Genomic DNA, 21,838 nt, shown 5'->3' with positions numbered 1-21,838 from the left:
CAAAGAGTTTCCCAAAGATACTGAGAAACAAAATAAAATTTTTAGCAAAACTTTCTAGCAGTGGTTATCCACATTAAAGTTTGACCCCCTAGGGTTTGGGATGTATTTTTTAACTGTAACTTAAAAATCCAGAGGAGAGAGATTATTGCAGCTGAGAAGTGAATTCCCAGGTGAAAAGGTCCTGTTACCACAGTGTGGAAGTCGGTCACCAGGAAGTGGTGGCAGAGAGTTGGGACAGTCAAGTCCAGTGGGCTCAGAGGGTCATTGACCTCGCAGTCCATCACGGAAGGGCCAATGCTTTTGAGGACTGAAAGTCTGCTCGCCTCCCTTGGAAATTGTCTTGGTAACTTTTGTTTGAAATAAATAGAAACTTAGGGAAAAGATGTAAAAAGGTATACAGAACTGTATGCCTTCATCCATCAGTTATTAGCATTTTGCCCCCACTGGCATTCTCTCTCAAGACACTCACATGTGCACATATAGTCAAACACATGCACACACTGCAACACATGTATTTCTGAGCTAATTGGGAATCAGTTAAGACATCATGTCCCTGGGACTTCCCTGCTGGTGCAGTGGCTAAGACTCTGCTCTTCCAATGCAGGAGACCTGGATTCAATCCCTGGTCAGGGAACTAGATCGCACATGCTGCAACTAAGACCCAGGGCAGCCAAATAAATAACAAATAAGCGATTTACTAAAAAAAAAAAAAATTTTTTAAGACATCATGTCCCTCTGCTTTATCCTTAAGTGCACAGCTGGTAAGACCAGTTCTCTTATGTAATCACAGTATGATGATCAAAATCATGAAGTTTAATATGGCTACAACACTGCTGTCTAATCTGTATGTACCTGCATGCTAAGTCGCTACGGTCGTGTCCAACTCTTTGTGACCCTTTGGGGTATAGCCCGCCAGGCTCCTCTGTCCATGGGATTCTCCAGGCAAGAATACTGGAGTGGGTTGCCATGCCCTCCTCCAGGGGATCTTCCTGACCCAGGGATCAAACCTGGGTCTCCTTTCGCTCCTACATTGCAGGCAGATTCTTTTACCACTGATACACTGGGGAAGCCCTTACCAGCCCATATTCCAATTCTGTCATTATTCTTCTGTTTAGTATTTCCTTCCTCTCCAGGTTGCTCCACAGATACCCAGGGCAAGAGGCAGTTAGTGACATCTGAGACAATGCTAGTGACTGCTTTTCTGGGCTGGGGTCGCTCTTCCCATTTTCTTCAAGCAATATTGCTTTTCCTTCTTCAGTACTTAACTCTTCATGTTTGATTCGCCAAACCAGCTAAAGCAGCAAGTTACTGTTTCCCAATTTAATTCTCACAGAGCTGAATTAAATAGCTCTGAAACTAACTTCAGATTCCTCCATATCCTGAAGTCATGGATCAATGCCATCCTATTAGATGTTAATTATATCCACAGTCAAATTTCTACATCATTTTATTTTATGGGTAGAATGAGACCAAAGAAGCCACCAGTGACAAAAGCTACCATGATCAAATGGATTTCAGTTACATTTTATCCATTTTTTTGTGTGAAGAGATGACTTTTTAACAACAAAGAAATGTATCCGACTTAATTTTATCAAGCCAGCAGAATTTGAAGAAAACTGATCCCAGCTTCACTTATAAACAGAAATGTACAAATTATAAATAAGGTGTCAGCAAATAGAGTTCAACAGTGTATCAAAAGGATAAAATATTTGACAGATAATTGGTTTATTTCAGAAATGTAGGAGATTCAAAACTTTAAAAAACTTTCTAAATATCACTGTATCAGCCAAATAAAGAAGAAAAATGTGATCCCATCAGTAGATGCTGCAAAAGTTATTGAGTCAATCCAAATGTCAGTCCCAAAATAAGGAATCTAAGTAACATAACATAGAAGGAAGTCAATCGGCTATAATGCATACTATTTATGAAAAACTAGTACCATACTACCATAAATGGTAAAATCCTAAAACTGTTTCATTTTACATAAGAAATTAGTCAGGGATTCCTGTCATCACTATATAATTCAGCATTGTTTGGGAATTTTCAGCAACTGCCAAGAAAATTAAATAGCTATTACAAATACTAGGAAAAAGTAAAATATTTCTGTGCTCATATAAATATGTGAACCAAAAATGGCTGTGTAAATATGTTCATATGACTGTACATCTAAAAAGCCCAAAACATACCAGTAAAGAAATGATAGAATTATAAGAAAATTATAAAATTGTAAGATTTTGATTGTAAGTTATAAATCTATAAGACAATGATAAATTATAAGAAAATCTAATAAGATGACTAGATTCATAATAAATACATGAAAACCAATAGCTTTTTCTGACCTGGCAGTCACTAGCTATTTTTGTTTAGTATTGCAGTGAGATTTAGAAAAGGAAGGAGAATAATAATTCCTTTCAAAATAACAATTAGAACTCTACATTTCATAGGAATAATTTTTGTACTGAGGACTTCCCTTGTGGCTCAGCTGGTAAAGAATCTGCCTGCAATGTGGGAGACCTGGGTTCTATTCCTGGGTTGGGAAGATCCCCTGGAGAAGGGAAAGGCTACCCACTCCAGTATTCTGGCCTGGAGAATTCCATGGACTGTATAGACCATGCGGTCGCAAAGAGTCAGACACGACTGAGCGACTTTCACACAGTATCATAAAAAACTTAGTATCAACCCTTCCAAAATTAGTATGTAAATTTATGTGATTCCAATTAGAATCCTGATGAATGATTGTTTGGGTGGGAGAGGATAGGGGAAGGGAATTGCGTAAAATGATATTGAAGTATAAATGGAATTAACAGGTGCCTGCCTAAGAGTAAATATGCAAAGCATGTTCAGAAAAGAACAATCAGAGGGTAGACTTATCTAAACATCAAACCGTGTTGTAAAGCTGCCACAACCGCATCAACATGGTACTGAGAGAGTTGGGCAGATCAGTCAGGGAACTTAGCACTAAATCCCAGTTCTAGCTTCTAGATCTGTAACATGTGAGAGTTTAATAAGTAAATGTCCAAGGTGATATTTTAGTGTGGTGAAAAAGTTTGGATTGTGTTCTCAAAACTGGCTATTTATAGGGAAAAAAGTAAAATTGGACTCCTTTCTTATCCAGCATAGATACATTAATTTCAAAAAAACAAAATTGAGAGGTAAATTTGAGAAGTAAAACTATAAAAATCCTGCAAGAAACTCCTGACGTAATTGCATGTTGAAAAACTCTTCTTGATCTTATAGAAATTCAAAGCATTTTATATGACAAATGAAACCGTAAAGAAAGCCAGTAGACAAAAAGTGTATTTGGAGGAAATTTTATAATAGAAAGACAGAGTTCAAGAACTCTTAGAAAAGCAGATAAACCATGAATTGAAAATGGACAAAGGACCTGATGTTGCGCACAATTCCAAATCCTCACATCCAGCAAATACATGAAAACGTGGTCAGACTCACTGGTGGCCCGGGAATGTTTATTTTTAGAAGTAGTCAAATCTTCAGTTTTTCTAAGTGGAGAGTATTAAATAGAATATAACAAGCAATTGCTGATAGGAAAGCAGGGAAAAGATTGTGTCCTTCATGAAAGGAGAGAGAAACCATTGGGACGTTTTCTGAAAGCAGCCAAGCAGCATCCTATGAAGTTAAAAATGTATTTGTTTTTTAAAATCCCATAGCCCTACTTCTGGGAATCCTTCACAGAGAAATAAAAGATATAGGATAGATATTATAATATATTCTAGGTGTTTACTACGTGATGGCTGTGGCAACAGAGAACTGGAAACAAGATGAATGCCTATCCATAGGTGATGGTTGAAAAAATATGGTCCACTTATAGTATGAATTATTATGTGAGCATGAAAATGACTGCTTTGGGGTCAAACCCTGGGAACTTGGGGGCTTCCCATGGTGTTTTGTTTAATGAGAAAAATACAATGAAGAAAGTGTGTATGATGGATTGTTTCTGAAAAACGAGTAATGATCCCTGACGTGTGTGTGTGTGTGTGTGTGTGCACGCACACACACACAGTACAATCCAGGTGAGATATCTGGCAGGTGGTTAGCCTGGGGATGCAGAGGGCCAGAGGATTTGAAGTAGGTAGGTGGAAGTCAAGTGAAAAAAGGAAAAGAAGAAACAGCCGGCTGTGTACATAATGTGTGGATCGCTCCTTCAGCCCGACAGTGAGGGTGAGTTTATATATACACTGAGTGTGCAGCGCTTCTGAGATGTCTGTGGGGCACCTTCCTGTAGCGTTTGTCATTGACATCTTTTTCTCCTTGAGATCTTTAGAACATGGACATCCCGGGGCTGTTCTCCTCTGCTCCCAGTTGAAGGTGGAGCCGGCCAGTTTTCCGGGCCTCACCCCAATGCACTCTGGTTGCCTTGTCCCAGCAGACTTAGGACAGGCTGACTCCTGGCCAGACATCCAGGCTGCTGGGAACTGATATGCACTCAGCACTTTCTCGAGACGCACATTCAGTTCTCATGGCCCCCAGAACTTGGCGGGCTTGAGGGTACGGATTTGGTCCATGCCAAGCAGAGAGCGGCCCATGCTCACACCCGAGGAGGAGGTGGCCCGTAGATATGCCAGACTGGGATGACATGCTTGTTCTAGCCCTCTGCTTCAGCACCCAGCTTTCTCTTTCCTGAACACAGATGGAAGCCTGTCACATGCTATGGAGGACAGGCAAATGTCAGCACCCTCTGCTCAGCATATCCAGAGGTCATTCTGTCTCCATCGCAGCCTTGTCTCCTGCCGTGTCCCCGGCCACCCTGGATGACCTCCAGGTCCCCCCAAATGTCCTGTGTGTGTTTGAGCCTCAGAACTTTGTGATGGGTGCTCGTTCCGTGGGGTTGCTGCCCCCTGTCCCCTCCCACTCACACCCCTCGCCATCCTGCCAAACTCTACAGGTGCAGTAGCTTCCAGGCCAGAGGCTCTGTGGTCCAAGCATCCTTCCTTGGCTCCCCCGCTTCCTGCATCATCTCCCCAGGAGTGACTTTGCAGAGCATGCTGTTGTGTATGTATGTTCTGTGCCTGTTGCCAGCTGCCGCGTCCCCACCTCTGCAGTAGACAGAGTTCCAAGGGGTCAGGGACCTGCTTCTTTGCCTCCTTCCTTCCTTCTGTTCTTAAATCTCTCCCTTCCTGGGGGTTATCACAGTATCTAACCATCATGTATTCCCAGTAAAGTGAATGAGTAAGTGGGTGGAGGACATTGTGCTTCCTGAAGAGTGAGCAGAAAATCAAGGTACATGGGGCCTCGGCTCCCACAGAAAAATACCCCCACACCACACAGAGCCCAGCGTGTCGGGTTCAAAGTCACAGCTCAGCTGCAAAGGAAGGCAGTTACTCCTTGAACCAGAGCTCTTGGCTAGTCACATTTTTAGGATGTTGGTCTTAGTGTTCTGTGTCAATTTGTTTTATGCTGATTAGGCAACAGTGTAAAATGACCTTTCATTTATTTTCTCTGATGGGAGGGTGTCCAGGGAGTCCCTGAACCTCGGGTTTGGACTTGACCTGAAGTTATGGCGTCGTCGCGTCAATCTAAACCTCCGGGGCTGCAGGAGTCGGAAGGGCCTCTGCTAATGGCTCACTGTTATCTCCGCAGATTTTCACGGCGCTGCCCCCCTTCACGCTGGGCATCTTTGAGAGGTCTTGCAGCCAGGAGAGCATGCTGAGGTTCCCACAGCTCTACAAGATCACCCAGAACGCCGAGGGCTTCAACACCAAGGTGAGCCACGTGTGCACATGGGACCCCTCAGAAAGGCTGGAGACCCTGCCGATGCTCGGAGGGAGCGCTTGAAGGAAGGCAAAGCCCCAGACCTCCCCCAGGATGGCACACCCGGGGAATCTGAGCTGCCTGACCAGGCAGGAAGCATCCAGTTTTCCTGTTTAACAAAGCCTTCTTCCCCACCTGCACCCCTGATGGCCACGTGGCCAGTGGCCCCCACACCCCGAGGCCTGTAGGATCCAATCCTCCCCCATCCCATCGAGCCCCGTCACCTGGCACGGTCCTCGCTCCATCACTGCCTGGTTCTCAGTGACAGAGAAATATTCCTTCAGGAGAATTGGCCAGAGGTGAATGCAGGAATCAAGTCAGACATGGCTGTTGTTTCTCAGTCTGGAGAATCGGTAAAGAGAAGACATCTAGACAGACAAGGAGTAGGGATCCAGGGCTGAGCTGAGCAGGAGCAGGCTTAGGTGTTGCAGGGTCCTCCGATCAAGAGTAGCCAAGGGGTCTGGTGGGTCACTGGCCAGCCAGCCACATCTGGGGGGCAGCAGTGAGGACCCACCCTGAGGAGGGCAGTTGCCCAGCTGGGCTGGAGGCAGAGATGCCCATATGCCTGCATTTGCCATGTTTCCATCTCCAGTGTTCATGCAGGAGGGGTTTCAGGGGCTGGAACTGAGGTTCATTGCCCCGTTCAGTTAAGACAACAGGTGCTGGTTGAGTGTGTGACCCGCCTGTGTGACCACTGCCGGGGCCTGAGATAGGGTCATCTGGGAGTCCTGGGCAAAGAGCAGTCCCTGAAGACCTTGTTCTGAGCCAGGTGTTGTGACAGTCCTCCTTCAGAGCGGTCTCATGTTCTGGAAAGCATGATAGCTGTGTCCACATCTGGAAAAAATACGAGGGATCCTGCTGGATCTCGTGTGTTCCACACACAAGGAGATGGGAGTGACTGATTGTGTTCTTGTTCACGGTGGCTCTGTCCATGAGAAATAGGGTCTCTTTGTTCAGCGTGAACAAATCTGTGATCAACAGAATCAAATCTGTGATCTACAGAGTTTGAATTCAAAGGCTGCATGAGGTGGGGGTAGGGAGTGGACCCATTGGAAAGAGCAGAGATGAGGGTGCTCGGAGACTAACCTGTAGGCATTTTGAAGATGGGGGGGTGGCATGTAAAGGTCAGGGAAGAGATAGGGAAATCATCAACATTAAAGTAGGAAGATCTCATTGTCTTATCATTTCTCATCATTTTCAGTTGTCCCGTCACTAGTTAAGAGCAAGCAGTTCCTAGTATGATGTGTAGATTTTTAAAGAAATTCAATCTGGCTTTAGTAATTCTTTCATCTCAGGGTTAAAAGCATGATTGAAATGCATTTATGAATCTGTAATTTAGAAGAAACTACTGGTTTAGAACTAAAGTTCTGTTATTTGACCTTTCAAGTGTTAAACAGAATCTTTAACTCTGAATGATACTCATCTAAATCCTAAAAACCGAAAATGGGAGGGATATTCAGGGGTGAAACAAGAGAGTGAGCGTGCTGTGTGAGAATTCACATGTTAAATGTTTTTAATGCTTTCCAAAAGGATGGTTTCAGTCTCTTCAGTCCCACTGTGACCTGTTACCCCTTTTTTTTTGAGTGATGGTAAAATGTTGCTAGCTTGCTTTCAGTTCTAAAGGAAATGGATCATCATTTATTTTTCAGATGTGGGTAGATCGTATATTGTCCTGTGTATATGTGAATATCTCTTTAGGTCTTTGTACTCAAGGAATATTATCTGGAGACAGCCGGCTCATTTGTAGCTAAAAAGGAGGAAATTGGTTTTTTCCGCCTTCTGGAGCTGGAATTGCCGCCCGCATCCCTGACAGTGAGGGGCTTGTTGAGCCACACAGAGGTCAAGAGTGTGGGCAGTTCCTGACAGCCTTGGTCTGTTTTCCCTTAGGTTTTCTGGGGTCACTGCATCAACGCCTTGGTCCACTCGCTCATCCTCTTCTGGTTTCCCATGAAAGCGCTGGAACATGGTAGGTAATGGCTTCGTGATTCAACTCTCAGCAAGTAGCTTTGCAGCCCCTCCACGCCAGTTGTTCACAAATTTTTTTCCCAGTTCCACAGGCCTAGAGATCACAGGAACAAATTTCAGAAGAAAAACATACATAACATCTAATGAGAGCTAGTCTCAGGCTTTATAGCTTGTAGGTTTCACCCCTTCTGGCTCTAAGAACCCATTTTCTTTCCAGTTGCCTGGAGAGTTTAAACACTAGGAATTTGAAACTTTATTTTTAATAACCATTTGAGTCAAGGATCTTGAAGAAAAGCACTTTACTATAATGAAACATCAATGCCTCTTGCCTTCGAGTTTGAAATTTTCTGTTAATTACTTGGGCTTTCGTTTTCCAAACCTGACGCACCTCTATGCCAAATAACTCAAATCTCATGAGGGTATAATTTTATACCCTGTCTTCTGAAAGTCTCTTTTCCTTGATGTACACTTTTCAAGCAAATGTTTAAAGTTTGTTGGAGGCCGGACTATTCCAGTTGGTTTTAACGGTTTTCTGCTGAGCTGGAGGAGGGTATGCTTGTTTGCATTAATGCATCCAAAATATGGCTTCTTAAAGAGACATACCTTTTAATCTCAAAAAATGAAAATGTATTATGAGAATGTCAGTCTATTACCCCTCTCAAATCGTAATAATACCCCTGGGGAAAGTTACTCCAAATGTTGACTAGACAAGGCCTCTGACTGTTCAGAGAACCAAAGGATATGAAGTTTCCAAGCTTCTTTGTCTGTTCTTCCAAGCTTCTGTGTCAGTGGTTTTTGTGCTTCAAATGGACATGATTCATCCTCACTGATGTGCTTTAACCTGTCAAATACTGATTGTTAGAGAAAATGCATGCACAGCCAATGTGTTATATGTCTTATGACTTATGCTGTTTCATCAGACCTCCTTTTCTTTCAAGGGTCCCTGAGTCTCTTGCTTACTTGTGTGTGTGCTCAGTCGTGTCTGACTTTTTGTGATCCATGGGCTGTAGCCTGACAAGTTCCTCGGTCCGTGGACTTTCCCAGGCAAGAATACTGGAGTGGGTTGCCATTTCCTACTCCACGCCTGAGTCTCTAAATCAGAAAGTAAAATTTTTTGCTTCTAGCCTCACCCCCAAAGGGGCATTCTAGATGAATCATTCTTTGGACGGTGATGCTTTCCCGTGATTCATCTTTATGTGTTGCTGTTGTGTAGTCGTTTCAGTCGTGTCCGACTCTTTGCGGCCCCGTGGACTGTAGCCCACCAGCCTCCTCTGTCATGAGATTTCCCAGGCAAGACTACTGGAGTGGGTTGCCATTTCCTTTACATGTAGTGGTCTTAATTTATTGGGTTGGCCAAAGAGTTCTTTTAATTTTTTCATAAGATCATACAGGAAAACCAAACAAACCTTTTGACCAACCCAATATTTTGAAATGATTCTGTGATTAAGGGCTTACAAAAATAAGAGTGTTGACTGTGCTTTGTATTAGAAGCTCTGGCAGTTTGGTGATAGTGGCTGTCTTTGTATCAGGCTGGGCTGGTGATGGGAGGCAGTTTGTCTGCTGCGCACAAGAGCGGGTTTGGTACGTGTCCTCTGGTCCCCAAGCCCAGCCTTTTGTGCACAGGAAGACTTGTACTCATACTGACTCTGTGTATTATCTCTAGGCCCACCACCCTCTTATGTCTATGCAGACTCTGTAAATACACAGTGCTTGCTTTGGACTCATAGATATTTTGCAAGATGGTCCTTTACTTGCCCGCTTCAGAAGGAACTAGTGTGACCCCATCTGATCAGATGGTTTTCTGATCCTGAGTCAACATTATGTGCTTTGAGATGGTGGCTTGTAGTTTATGATGGGATCACTATTGTTTACCTAGATCACATCATATAAATCCATCCACTCTCCCAATGTGGTCTGTATTTAAAAGAAGATAGATCCCCAACAGTTACTAGTTTACCTAAGAGGTGTCACCAGCTAAATTTCAAGTTAGCTTCCACCACATGGCTTCCCTGGTAGCTCAGTTGGTAAAGAATCCCCCTGCAATGCAGGAGACCTCGGTTCAATTCCAGGATTGGGAAGATCCACTGGAGAAGAGATAGGCTACCCACTCCAGTATTCTTGGGCTCCCCGTGTGGCTCAGCTGGTAAAGAATACACCTGCAATGTGGGAGACCTGGGTTCGATCCCTGGGTTAAGAAGATCCCCTGGAGAAGGGAAACGCTACCCACTCTAGTATTCTGGCCTGGAGAATTCCATGGGCTGTATAGTCCATGGGGTCGCAAAGAATCGGACACAACTGAGTGACTTTCACTTTATCCACTTCATTCAGATTAGCAATTTGCCTAGCAACCAAAAGGGTGACTTTTTTCCATTTTTTAATCGCCATCATGGTTAGCATCATGATTTCATCATATTTATTAAGCCTTCTGCATAGAGGTTTTCTTTTGCTTATATTATAAACAGTAACCTTTTGACTGAAACTGTTGAAGGTGAAATGAATAGCAAGTGTGAAGTCTATCTGGTAAAGAACAACAGAAGACTGTTGATGCTTTTGGTCACTAGTTGATATCCTCTAGCAAATGGAATGAATATTGTAGGATTCATTTCTAAATTCTCAGTATTAGTACACCACAAACATGTTTACAGTGTCCCTCAGCCCTATTCTTTGATGTGATATTTATCTCCAAGGCCCTGTGATAGAGTCTAAGGGTGGTGGGTAAACGTGGCAACATGGGTCTCACCGTCAAGGCATTCAAAGTCTGGTAAGGGATGCGGATAATTCTAGTACAGGCAGAAAGTAACTCTCAAGTAAAATCCAGAGGAAGTGCTCTCAGATTGCAGGGGGCTGAGAGAGATGTCCTTCATTTAGGATGACTCATGGCTTGTTGGAGGGGATAAGGTGTAGGCTTAGCCTGGAAGTCCAGGCAGAGTGAGATGCGAGGGTTGGAGGGAAGAGCTGAATGAAGGGGGCGATTCAGGACAGATGCGGAGAGTTTAAGAAGTTCATTCCTTACTGGGAGGAAGGCAGAAGAGTTGGAGAAGGTGGGTGAAAACTGGACTGCAAAGAACTTGGAATGCAATGTTAAGAAGCCAAGATAACCCTATATGCAAAACAGAAAAAGAGACACAGAAGTACAGAACAGACTTTTGAACTCTGTGGGAGAAGGTGAGGGTGGGATGTTTCCAAAGAACAGCATGTGGTGAAACAGATCACCAGCCCAGGTGGGATGCATGAGACAAGTGCTCGGGCCTGGTGCACTGGGAAGACCCAGAGAAATCGGGTGGAGAGGGAGGTGGGAGGGGGGATCGGGATGGGGAATACGTGTAACTCTATGGCTGATTCATATCAATGTGTGACAAAACCCACTGAAATGTTGTGAAGTAATTAGCCTCCAACTAATAAAAAAAAAAAAGAAGCCAAGACTCCATTTGGAATAATTGAACAGTCAGTAGCATTTAGATTGAGCTGAGTATTTCAAGCAGAGCAGTTTTGGGAAGTTGAATCCATCATATCTTGTAAGGCCGATAGTAGAAGGAAAACTGATAGCAGGAGTCCTGGTTAGGTCTCCAGCTGTTCCAGGGAGCTTAAGTAGGGTTAAACCTGGGACTAGGGGCGTGTTTAGTGAGGGGAGAACTTGTTTTGAGAAGTCCTTCAGCAGAATCATGGCAGACCTGTGATGTGCCGGGTGCCAAGGGCGTGGTGGACATAAACGCAGCTTGTCTTGCTCTCTGGGAGCGTCTGTGAGATCGGAGCTGACAATCGGGAAGAAGAAGATGTTAGATGATCAGGAATTATGCATGTAATTGCTTAATGGCCAGTGTGCAGTGTTCTACAGGCTGCTGGGGAGCTTGTAATACCGGGACATAATCTAGTTGAGTGGGTCAAGGAAGCATCTTCTCCAAGAAAGTAAGTAGTACTTAAGTTCTTAAAAAAAGGAACAGGGGGTGAGCAGGTGGGGCAGGGGAGGTGTAGGGAAAGTAGGGGAGAAAGAGCATTCCTGACAGGGAGCGCAAGCACACGGGGCTTGTGCTGCCCAGGAACTGGGAGAGTCCTCGGGCAGTGGCCCCCAAGGGGATGCAGGGGATGGACTCGGGACCTCGTTCAGCCTTTGGCGAGCACTTCCGGACCCTGAGCTTCCCTGGCCGTGGACAGCGAATCCCCTCCCTACCGCCTCCCCCCCTACCCCCACCCCCCGTCCTTGTGCAGCTGTGAATCAAAACATGACTACACACATTTCCAGCATCCCCTCTGCATCTGCAGCAGCACCCTAGTCGAGAGGGCAGTAGCAGAGGGGTGTTAGGTTGAGGGTCAGATCACTAAAACCCAGATGGGGCCCTTTTTCAGGGAGAGGTTTGGGGTGGGAGAGTTACACCCCAGACTTGCCTCTGAGGAAGACAAGACAACCGTGTAGAGAAGTGCATGAGGTCTGGCAAGAGCACGGGTCTTTGTGTATTTGGTTTTTTAGTGGGGGGAAGGAAGTCAGAGGGGGAAATCAAAAAGCTTGCAAGTTTGAGAAGAACCAGGATGTGGCAGCTGATTTGATTATTTGTTCACGGGCTGATTGCCCTAAATAACAATGAGCTCCTGTTAACACTTTGAACCACCCCTTAGAAGGAAGCATTCACCCCGCTCCCAAAGAAGTGTTGGAAAATAGCTCCAATTTGAGACAAACGAGGGCATCGTCAAACCACGGGGACCCTGATCTCACAGAACAGTGCTTTGGGCCCCCCACTCCCGCTCCAGCCCCAAGTCCTGCCGGAAGCTGTCCGTCAACCACGGGCTACGCTCAGCCCTGAGGACCTTTGCTCGACTGGGGGCTGAGATCCACAGAGCGGCTTGGTTGCAGTGCTTTATACTCTGTGGGCTGCATCGTCAGTGTGGTGGATTTTACCAGGAAATTCTCTCCAGGCGTCCTGGAGAGAGGCTTAGGTACAGACAGTGCTGGTCACCCCCAGCATCACTGTTGGCAAGAAACGTTTCTGAGAGGTGCTAGCCCATCGATCATTCCTTAAGAAGTGTCCAAGAATTTTGCTTTGCTTATTTCTGCGTGGTTTTGGATAGAATTTTCAAAGCAGTGCTCGGCTGATGGAGTTTGTGATGATTCATTTCAAGTTTCAAAATACATTTTTCCACTCCAGCAATTCTGTAGTAAATCACATTTCTTCCAACCATCACAACCTTATGCTCATGGCCATGGCCAGTCTGCAGCTCCCACCCTTCAAACTTAAACGTGATTCTAGGTTAAAACCAGAGATGTCACCTTTGCAGGGACTGAAATTCACCAAGACTTTGGTGTTGGGCCACTCTTGGACTTTCCAGTGGTGTATGCAGTCTGCATATTTGAGCAATCCTCCTTGAAGTGGAATGTGGTTATTGGCAAATCCGTTTTGATTTTTTAAAAAGGAAATTTTCAGATTTTGTTTTTCTTGATGGAATTTAAGAGGGAAGGGATAGGAATATACTTAGCATCAGAGAAAAATGCCTGAAAAAAAAAGATTTATTCTTGATTCCTCCCTGTCTACATTCTGGAAACCATCCCCATCCCTTTCCAGAAGAAATGCAATGTAGATACTTATTGTATTGGCACTAATTAAGCAACAGGATCTCTGAACATTTTTGGAGATGGCTACATTATATTTTCTAATAAATGTGCTGCTGTGAGACGAGGCATGTTTTGTAAACTGAAATGATGGTATACCCGTAGAAAATGAGATGTAGGGTACTTCTCTCTGCCTGTGGCAGTACTGGGTCATTTTAGCTTGAATTATTTATGACCCTATACCTGTTACTATAAGCTTGGTTATTTTTATGTCACGAAAGTTTCACATTAAGCTAAACTGGGGTTAGATTGCCCTTGTTCTCTGAGATTGCATCTTCTTAAAATCAATTACTCATTCATTAAAAAAAAAAAAGACAAGTGACTATGTCCTTTGTGCCCCGTCCCTGTTGGCAGATGTAGTACAAGTAGCAGCAGGCAGATTCCCTGCCCTCATGGAGCTCACACGGGACAAAGCAGGACTGAACAGAAAGTGTAATGACAGGACGATCAAGGTCAAATGGTATGTGTTCCAAGGACCACTGATCTGGCCCCAGGTTTGAGGACTGCCCCCTAGAGGATGTGTTACATAGTCGAAGGATGAGTGGGAGGAGAGAGCTGGGAAGAGAGTAGGGAGGGAAGGGTTTCAGGCTGTGGGAATAGCATGGGTAAGAGGCTGTGATTCAGAGTCAGAGAAGACATGTGTGGGTAGAAGACTGAGAAGCGAGGCTGTGAGATTGATTGCCTAGGGATGGTAAAGGATGGAGACCAAGAGATCAGACCTTTCCCAGTCTTGGGGACTAGTGAGCCTTTTCACGTATAAGTTCAGTGGGAGCCACTGATGGGTTATAAGCAGAGAGCCAAGTAGCTGATGAATTTCAATGTGACCCCACTGGCCAGAAGGATTTTTGGCATCCAGCTGGTTGGCTGTTGCTTAGGTTGTATAGTGACAGTGTCAGAGAGGTGGACGGATTAGAGGGCTACTAAGGGGGCAGAATTGGAAGGATCTAAAATCACTGCAGATAGTGATTGCAGCAATGAAATTAAAACACTCTTACTCCTTGGAAGGAAAGTTATGACCAACCTAGACAGCATATTAAAAAGCAGAGACATACTTTGCCAACAAAGGTCTGTCTAGTCAAGGCTATGGTTTTTCCAGTGGTCATGTATGGATGTGAGAGTTGGACTGTGAAGAAAGCTGAGCACCGAAAAATTGATGCTTTTGAACTGTGGTGATGGAGAAGACTCTTGAGAGTCTCTTGGACTGCAAGGAGATCCAACCAGTCTATCCTAAAGGAGATCAGTCCCAGGTGTTCATTGGAAGGACTGATGCTGAAGCTGAAACTCCAATACTTTGGCCACGTGATGCGAAGAGCTGACTCATTTGAAAAGACCCTGATGCTGGGAATGATTGAGGGCAGGAGGAGAAGGGGACGACAGAGGATGAGATGGTTGGATGGCATCATCGACTCGATGGACATGGGTCTGGGTGGACTCCAGGAGTTGGTGATGGACAGGGAGGCCTGGCGTGCTGCGATTCATGGGGTCGCAAAGAGTCGGACACGAATGAGCAACTGAACTGAACTGAACTGAATATTGCATTAATGAAAACTTCCCTGGTCTATCTGACTGTGTGTGCATGTGTGCTAAGTTGCTTTAGCTGTGTCCGACTCTGTGCAACCCCATGGACTGTAGCCAGCCAAGCTCCTCTCTCTATGGGGATTCTCCAGGCAAGAATATTGGAGTGGGTTGCTGTGCCCTCCTCCAGTGGACCTTCCCAACGCAGAGATCAAACCTGCACCTCCTGCAGGGCAGGTAGATTCTTTACCACTGAGCCACCTAGGAAGCCAATATTTTCTCAAAAAGATAATAATAAACTGTACAGCTTGGACTTCTTCGTTGCCCCAAAGTGTGATTCATTAACCATTTCTATTTTGCACTGTTGACAACTTCTGTAACCTGACTGTGTCACATGTATTTTACACAGTTGGGTTTGATGTAACACTGTAAAAAGTATGAGCCAGAGTTCCTAGATTTCACCTTTAGAACTCTGCCAAGAGGTTGAATCAAGGTGTATTAGGGTAGGAACAGCTGCTGCAACAAACAACCCCCAAATATCAAGGGTTTAGCCCAATAAAGGCTAATTCTGCCTTGTGTCATCATCAAATGGAATAGTATATTGTACATGGTATATTGACACTGTTTTCTATTTTCTGCATTTGTGATGCCCTGGTATTAGGCACCTTGATCCTGGAAAAGGTCAGTTTTCATTCCAATCCCAAAGAAAGGCAGTGACAAAGAATGTTCAAACTACCACATAATTACACTCATCTCACACACTAGCAAAGTAATGCTCAAAATTCTCCAAGCCAGGCTTCAACAGTGTGTGAACCGTGAACTCCCAGATGTTCAAGCTGGATTTAAAAGGCAGAGGAACCAGAGATCAAATTGCCAACATCCATTGAATCATCAAAAAAACAAGAGAATACCAGAAAAGCATCTGCTTTGCCTTTGACTGTGTAGATCATAACAAACTGTGGAAAATTCTTCAAGAGATGGGAATACCAGACCACCTGACCTGCCTCCTGAGAAATCTGTGTGCAGGTTAAGAAGCAACAGTGAGAACTGGACGTGGAACAACAGACTGGTTCCAAATCAGGAAAGGAGTACATCAAAACTGTGTATTGTCACCCTGCTTATTTAACTAATATGCAGAGTACACCATGAGAAATGCCACGCTGGGTAAAGCACAAGCTGGAATCAAGATTGCTGGGAGAAATATCAATAACCTCAGATATGTAGATGACACCACCGTTATGGCAGAAAGCAAAGAAGAACTAAAGAGCCTCTTTTTTTTTCATTTATTTTTATTAGTTGGAGGCTAATTACTTTACAATATTGTAGTGGTTTTTGTCATACATTGACATGAATCAGCCATGGATTTACATGTATTCCCCATCCCGATCCCCCCTCCCACCTCCCTCTCTACCTGATCCCTCTGGGTCTTCCCAGTGCACCAGGCCAGAGCACTTGTCTCAAAGAGCCTCTTGATGAAAGTGAAAGGAGAGTGAAAAAGCTGGCTTAAAACTCAACTTTCAGAAAACGAAGATCATGGCATCCAGTCCCATCACTTCATGGGAAATAGATGGGGAAACAATGGAAACAGTGACAGACTTTATTTTCTTGGGCTCCAAAATCACTGCAGATGGTGACTGCAGCCATGAAATTAAAAGACACTTGATCCTTGGAAGAAAAGCTATGACCAACTTAGACAGCATATTAAAAAGCAGAGACATTACTTTGCTAACAAAGGTCCATCTAGTCAAAGCTATGATTTTTCCAGTAGTCATGTATGGATGTGAGAGTTGGACTATAAAGAAAGCTGAGTGCCAAAGAATTGGTGCTTTTGAACTGTGGTGTTGGAGAAGACTCTTGAGAGTCCCTTGGACTTCAAGGAGAACAAACCAGTCAATCCAAAAGGGCATCAGTCCTGAATATTCATTGGAAGGACTGATGCTGAAGCTGAAACTCTAATACTTTGACCACCTGATGCAAAGAACTGACTCCTTGGAAAAGACCCTGATGCTGGGAAAGATTGAAGGCAGGAGGAGAAGGGGACAACAGAGGATGAGATGGTTGGTTGGATGGCATCACCGACTCAATGGACTCATATGAGTTTGAGCAAGCTTCAGGAGTGGTGGTGGATAGGGAAGCCTGGTGTGCTGCAGTCCATGCGGTCACAAAGAATTGGACACAACTGACTGACTGAACTGAACTGATCCTGGAGAGACTATGTTCCCAGTGTTGGCTGATCCCTAGAGCAGACAGCTCCCCTGCAGGCTTGCCTTTGATATCCAGCCAACAGTTCTGGGGCCCCCAGACATCTCTGTATCTTACTCTCTCACACCAGACTAACGTTCTCTACCCTAAATCACCCTGGACCAGGTATCACATAGCTAGGGATCAACCTTGAACCCAGAGGCTGTTGAAATTATTCACACTATCCAACCCTGAGTTACACAGTGTACCTACCCTGCCTTGTCCATTTTATCCCGTGAAAACCCAAATAAAAGCTCTGGGTCATGTCTTCCCCTCTCCCCTCCTGCCTGACCCTGCTGTTTCCCCACGTGGCCCTGCCTGACATCCTGTGTGTCCTGTTTTTAGGCATCCTTGAGTGTAAACTTTGCCCTTCATGACCATCACATCCATGTCTATTTCTCTTCTGACACCTGGTTAAAACAAGCCCTGGGTTCATCTCCATAGTGGTGCTTCATCTGTTCATGGCCCCCGAGTTCACCCTTAGCCTCACACAGGGACAGAAGAGGGCTGGGAGGACTGATGGCTCTTAACCTTCTCTGGCAGGACAAGATCCATTACTTCTGCTTGGCGAGAACTAGTCACAGGGCCTGCCTAGGTAGGAAGAGCCTCGAACTGTCCCTAGACTCTGCTCCTGGGAGTCAGAAACAAGCCTGTGCCTACAAGATGGCTGTTTGACATCGACAGGCAGTCGAGCTTATTTTCCATGATTTTCACTTCCTTTTTAAAATCTATTTTTAGTAAACAAGAATGAAAAAAGAGAAAGGTTGAAATCTGAGTTTCATATCCTTAACTTTATCCAGCAGAAATGTCAGTACAGAGGAGAAAATCCAGAAAAAGGCTTATATAACCAGGAACTTAACCCAGTGCTGGTTCTCAATGTAATTATAATCACTAACACTTGTATAAGCTCTACCTTTTAGAAACGCCTTTCAATAGTGTATGGCACTCTACAGAGAAAGGAAAAATGAATCTTCTCTTTATGAATATACAGCATCAGAAGCAAAAAGAATCATTTCAGTTGTCATACAGACAGTGAAGACATTTGAGCAGGATGACTTCTAAGTGCATTTGTAAGTGAGTTCTTTGACACTTGGAAGACATTTTCACTCTTGATATTCATCCAGTAGTAGCTGGTTGGCATTGTACTTCTGAGCCTCTGCCATCTTAAGAGGCCCCAAGAGTGAGATGGGGAGAGGAGAGCCTGTTAATGTGCTGGAGCAAGGGCTGCTCTGAATTGGTGCTGCTGAAGGTTAGAAGCTCAGACGCTAAAGGATCCACTTGCAAAGCAGGAGACACAGGTTCAATTCCTGGGTCGGGAAGATCTCCTGGATAAGGGAATGGCAACCCACTCCAGTATTCTTGCCTGGGAAATCCCACGGACAAAGGAGCCTGGCAGGCTGCAAAGAGTCGGATACGACTGATTGACTAACACACACACTGAATTGGTGCTGCTGAAGCAAAAGGTTGGAAGAAAGAGAACAGGAGGGACTTGGCATCTGCTCTCCAGCCAAAATTCTTGGCAGGTGCCCTGGTGTCTGTCAAGGGAATGGTGCCATCTCCCTAATTCTTCCTCTGGAGTCAGATGTGTGCTCGATGCTGTGATTTTGAATCCAGTCCTCCACAGGTTCTTAACACACGAAAAACACATGTATGCATTCACGCCATCTGTTTTCTTGATTATTGAGCCCTGGCTGCACAGGACTACACTGTAACTTAGGCTTCAGATTTTGCTTTTCGTCAAAGCCCTCTCTGAACACGTTTTTGTGGTTTAGCCGGGTCATAATGTAGTGTGTTTAACGAGCATTTCATTGAAATGGCATCTTTATAAGATGTCATCAGCCTAGCCCCTTGGAAGCCTCTGAGGTAAGTTCCCCGATCATTCTGCCTGTTTAGAAAACAAGACAGACTTTCCCCACAAACATTCTTGGAGAGCGTTTTACATGTAGCGTTTGGGGCTGTCACTAGTCACTGGAGGGTCCATGTGGGTTTGTCGTCATTGTTCACACCAGTCGGTTTAGTGTCTGGGTTTGTCAACCTCATTTGGCTATTCCTACATCATGCTAGTCCCTGACTCCAACCTGACTTTGTAGATAACGTAAGTCTGGACCAACAGGCTGGGCGGCTGCTGAGGGTCTGTGGGTCCTGAAGCCACAGCATGATTTCTGCCTGGAGGAAAATGAGTGGCTCTCAGGACAGGGCTTCAGGCTCCCGTAATACCACCTTTGATGCACACGGTCATCCCATCATCGTATCAGATTTTACCCCACATGCAGCCCCACCAGGTCATTCTATGTGTGACCAACAAGTGAGACAAGCATCTTTCCCACTCTTACGGCTTCTTTTACCTTGCGGAGCTCTTTCCCTGGACCGCAGGGACAGGGAGCACACACTGTCTGCCCTTGTTTCAGCTCTCGTGTAGGGAGAGCTGATCCTCAGTCTCGATCTCCTGGCTGACCTCACATGGTCCAGTGAGACGCTGCGGGGAGTGCTGACACAACAGGCAGCCCACTTCCCTCCTCTTCCCTCGTCCCCCTGCCCCCTCAATCCCTCTCTCCCTCCCCCTCCCTCCCCCACCCCGCCCTGGGCCTGCTGGGCCTTTGTGTGCTAGGGATGGTTTCTACTGGGAGATGCTCAACGTCATGCTGGTGAATAAAGGTGTGTTGAGATCACCTCTCTCCACCTGTGCATTGGATGGGTTTCTCTTACTGGGACCTTCTCAGAACCTGGAATGGCTTGGCTCCAGCTGACGTCACCGCCTGATGCAGCGCAGGCATCCACCCCTATGTCTCTAGGTGGATGTATTTCCTTTTGTGCCTGAGCTGTCCTTTCCCCTCTCTCTGCCCCCTTCCTCCCTACATCCATCTGTGCCCCCTGTGCTGCTTCATCTGCAGTAATCTTATCATCGCTTACATAGATGGTGGATAAATATGTTCTAAAGGCTGGCTTGGGAACCCAATGACTTACCTTGGTTTAGGGGTTCTTTATCTCCTATTTAAAAAGTTACTTGAGTTTTAAATACCCTGCTAAAATGAAAACAGCTAAGCTACAGGAAAGTTGTTTTTCTGAGTAGAGTGGTGGATCTTAACAGTACTGTTAAAATTAAGCAAAACAGGAAGAAATAATTTGTGAGTAACGTGCTGCAGAAATAATAAAGTGGACAGTGCAAATGGACTTTTCCAGCCTTGAATTATAAGCCAGCTGTAGCTTATGAATGTGTTCATTCACCAATGATCGTTTAAGAGTCGGTGTCTTTTCTTCAGGAGGATGCTACTGGCAAATTTTTCATAAGAACTGATTCCAACAGGTATTTCCCTCTAAAGCAGTCAAAATATAACGTTTAAGAGAACACACTATTTTGTGGGAATTTCCCCAACAGGGCGGGCCAAGCAGTGACTTGTGAGCTGTGTAGTGGATGCTCTTTTCCGAGGCTGTTGGTATGTTCAGAATCACAGGTTAGTTTGGGAATTTCTCATTCAAGGAATGAATTATTCCCAGATGGTATTAGTTTTGATTGGGCTGGGAGATGCTCTTTCCTAAGCAGAAACTTAGAACGCAGTGTTGAGTTATCCTTGAAAAATGATGAGTTGGAATAGTAGGGTTATCTTGGCTTCACTAATCTTAAGTATATTCAGATGAACTCAGGTGCAAGCCAGTTATTTAATGCCAGTAGCATTGTACTGTCATGGCAAGGTAGAAATGCACGCCTTATAAAATTCTAGAAGCTACAGTTAGAAGAGGTCCCTGGGTTTCACTACGTGTTTCTTCAGTTTGTGCCAAATTCCCAGCATGGTGGTCCATGGTCTTAAGCGTCTCCATGGAGATGCTCTCTCCATCAGTGAGGTCTCGGCCCTGGAGGTGATCCCAGGGTTTGCCCCTTTAAAGGCCATCAAGCAATGGCAGTTCCATCTCTTTGTACCAAGGCCTAACCTTACTTCTCTCCTGATGGTGTGAGCTGTGAGGTCCTAACATACTCTGCTCCTCAGCCTGACTACAGACGAGGGGCGTCCCCTTCATTCACCACTCTTATTTCAGGGTGTGTTCTCTGTATTTGTTCCAGCTCCTCTGTTTTCTTTCCTCTAACACTGTGATTCTCAACATGGGGAATGTTCCCCAGGGGACCTTGGCAGTGTCTGGAGGCATTTTTTGTTGTCACAACTTGGTGGTGGATACTACCGGCTCACAACCAGGGAGTGGGTCCTGTTCTCATCCTGTGGATGGAGACCAGGCAGGCTGCCGAACACCCTCCCATCACAGGGACAGTGCCCCCCAACTGAGTGGGGAAAATGGGCCCCGAAGAATAAAAGAAGACAACTTCAGGGGGAAAAATAACTAGATTAAGAAGAATTCTTTTGAAATACCAACACCTAATGGGAAAGGAACTTTCTAGGAGAGAAATAAGGTGGAAATAAAAGTGAGATTCACGTGGCAGAGATTCTGCACTTTGGGGTCCATTTCTCTCTCTCAGTTAGTGAGAACAATGTCTTATTTCCAGAGTTCACAGTTTCTCACTCAGAGTATGGCCTCACATGTCATTTAGCTTCTCTTTGCTGCCCTAGTTTCCTCATCTGAAACATGCAGGTCATATTACCATTTCATAGCATTGCTGGAGCATCAAAGAAGTGTTAGGTATTTTAGTGTTGTGTATTAGCAATGCTAATAGTCATCTATTAGTATTACATATATTAGGAAGCATACTCATGGAGGTAAAGTGCTTAGAACAGAGCCTGTCTTATGCTTAGTAACGTAATT

At 44.9% G+C, this 21,838-nt stretch overlaps 1 protein-coding gene across 1 annotated transcript in view; it reads left to right on the top strand.

Annotated features, from left to right (window-relative positions):
• The window catches only part of LOC122686919 (phospholipid-transporting ATPase IB), a 442,214-nt gene that overhangs the window by 300,269 nt on the left and 120,107 nt on the right, over positions 1 to 21,838 (top strand). The window contains exons 29-30 of the mRNA XM_043892282.1: positions 5,599 to 5,721; positions 7,657 to 7,735. Coding sequence (XP_043748217.1) covers positions 5,599 to 5,721; positions 7,657 to 7,735 — 202 coding nt within the window. The remainder of the gene's footprint in view (positions 1 to 5,598; positions 5,722 to 7,656; positions 7,736 to 21,838) is intronic.

Source organism: Cervus elaphus, chromosome 30, assembly GCF_910594005.1.
Source record: "Cervus elaphus chromosome 30, mCerEla1.1, whole genome shotgun sequence".
Lineage (NCBI taxonomy): Eukaryota > Metazoa > Chordata > Mammalia > Artiodactyla > Cervidae > Cervus > Cervus elaphus.
This window is presented reverse-complemented; position numbering and strand designations above follow the sequence as displayed.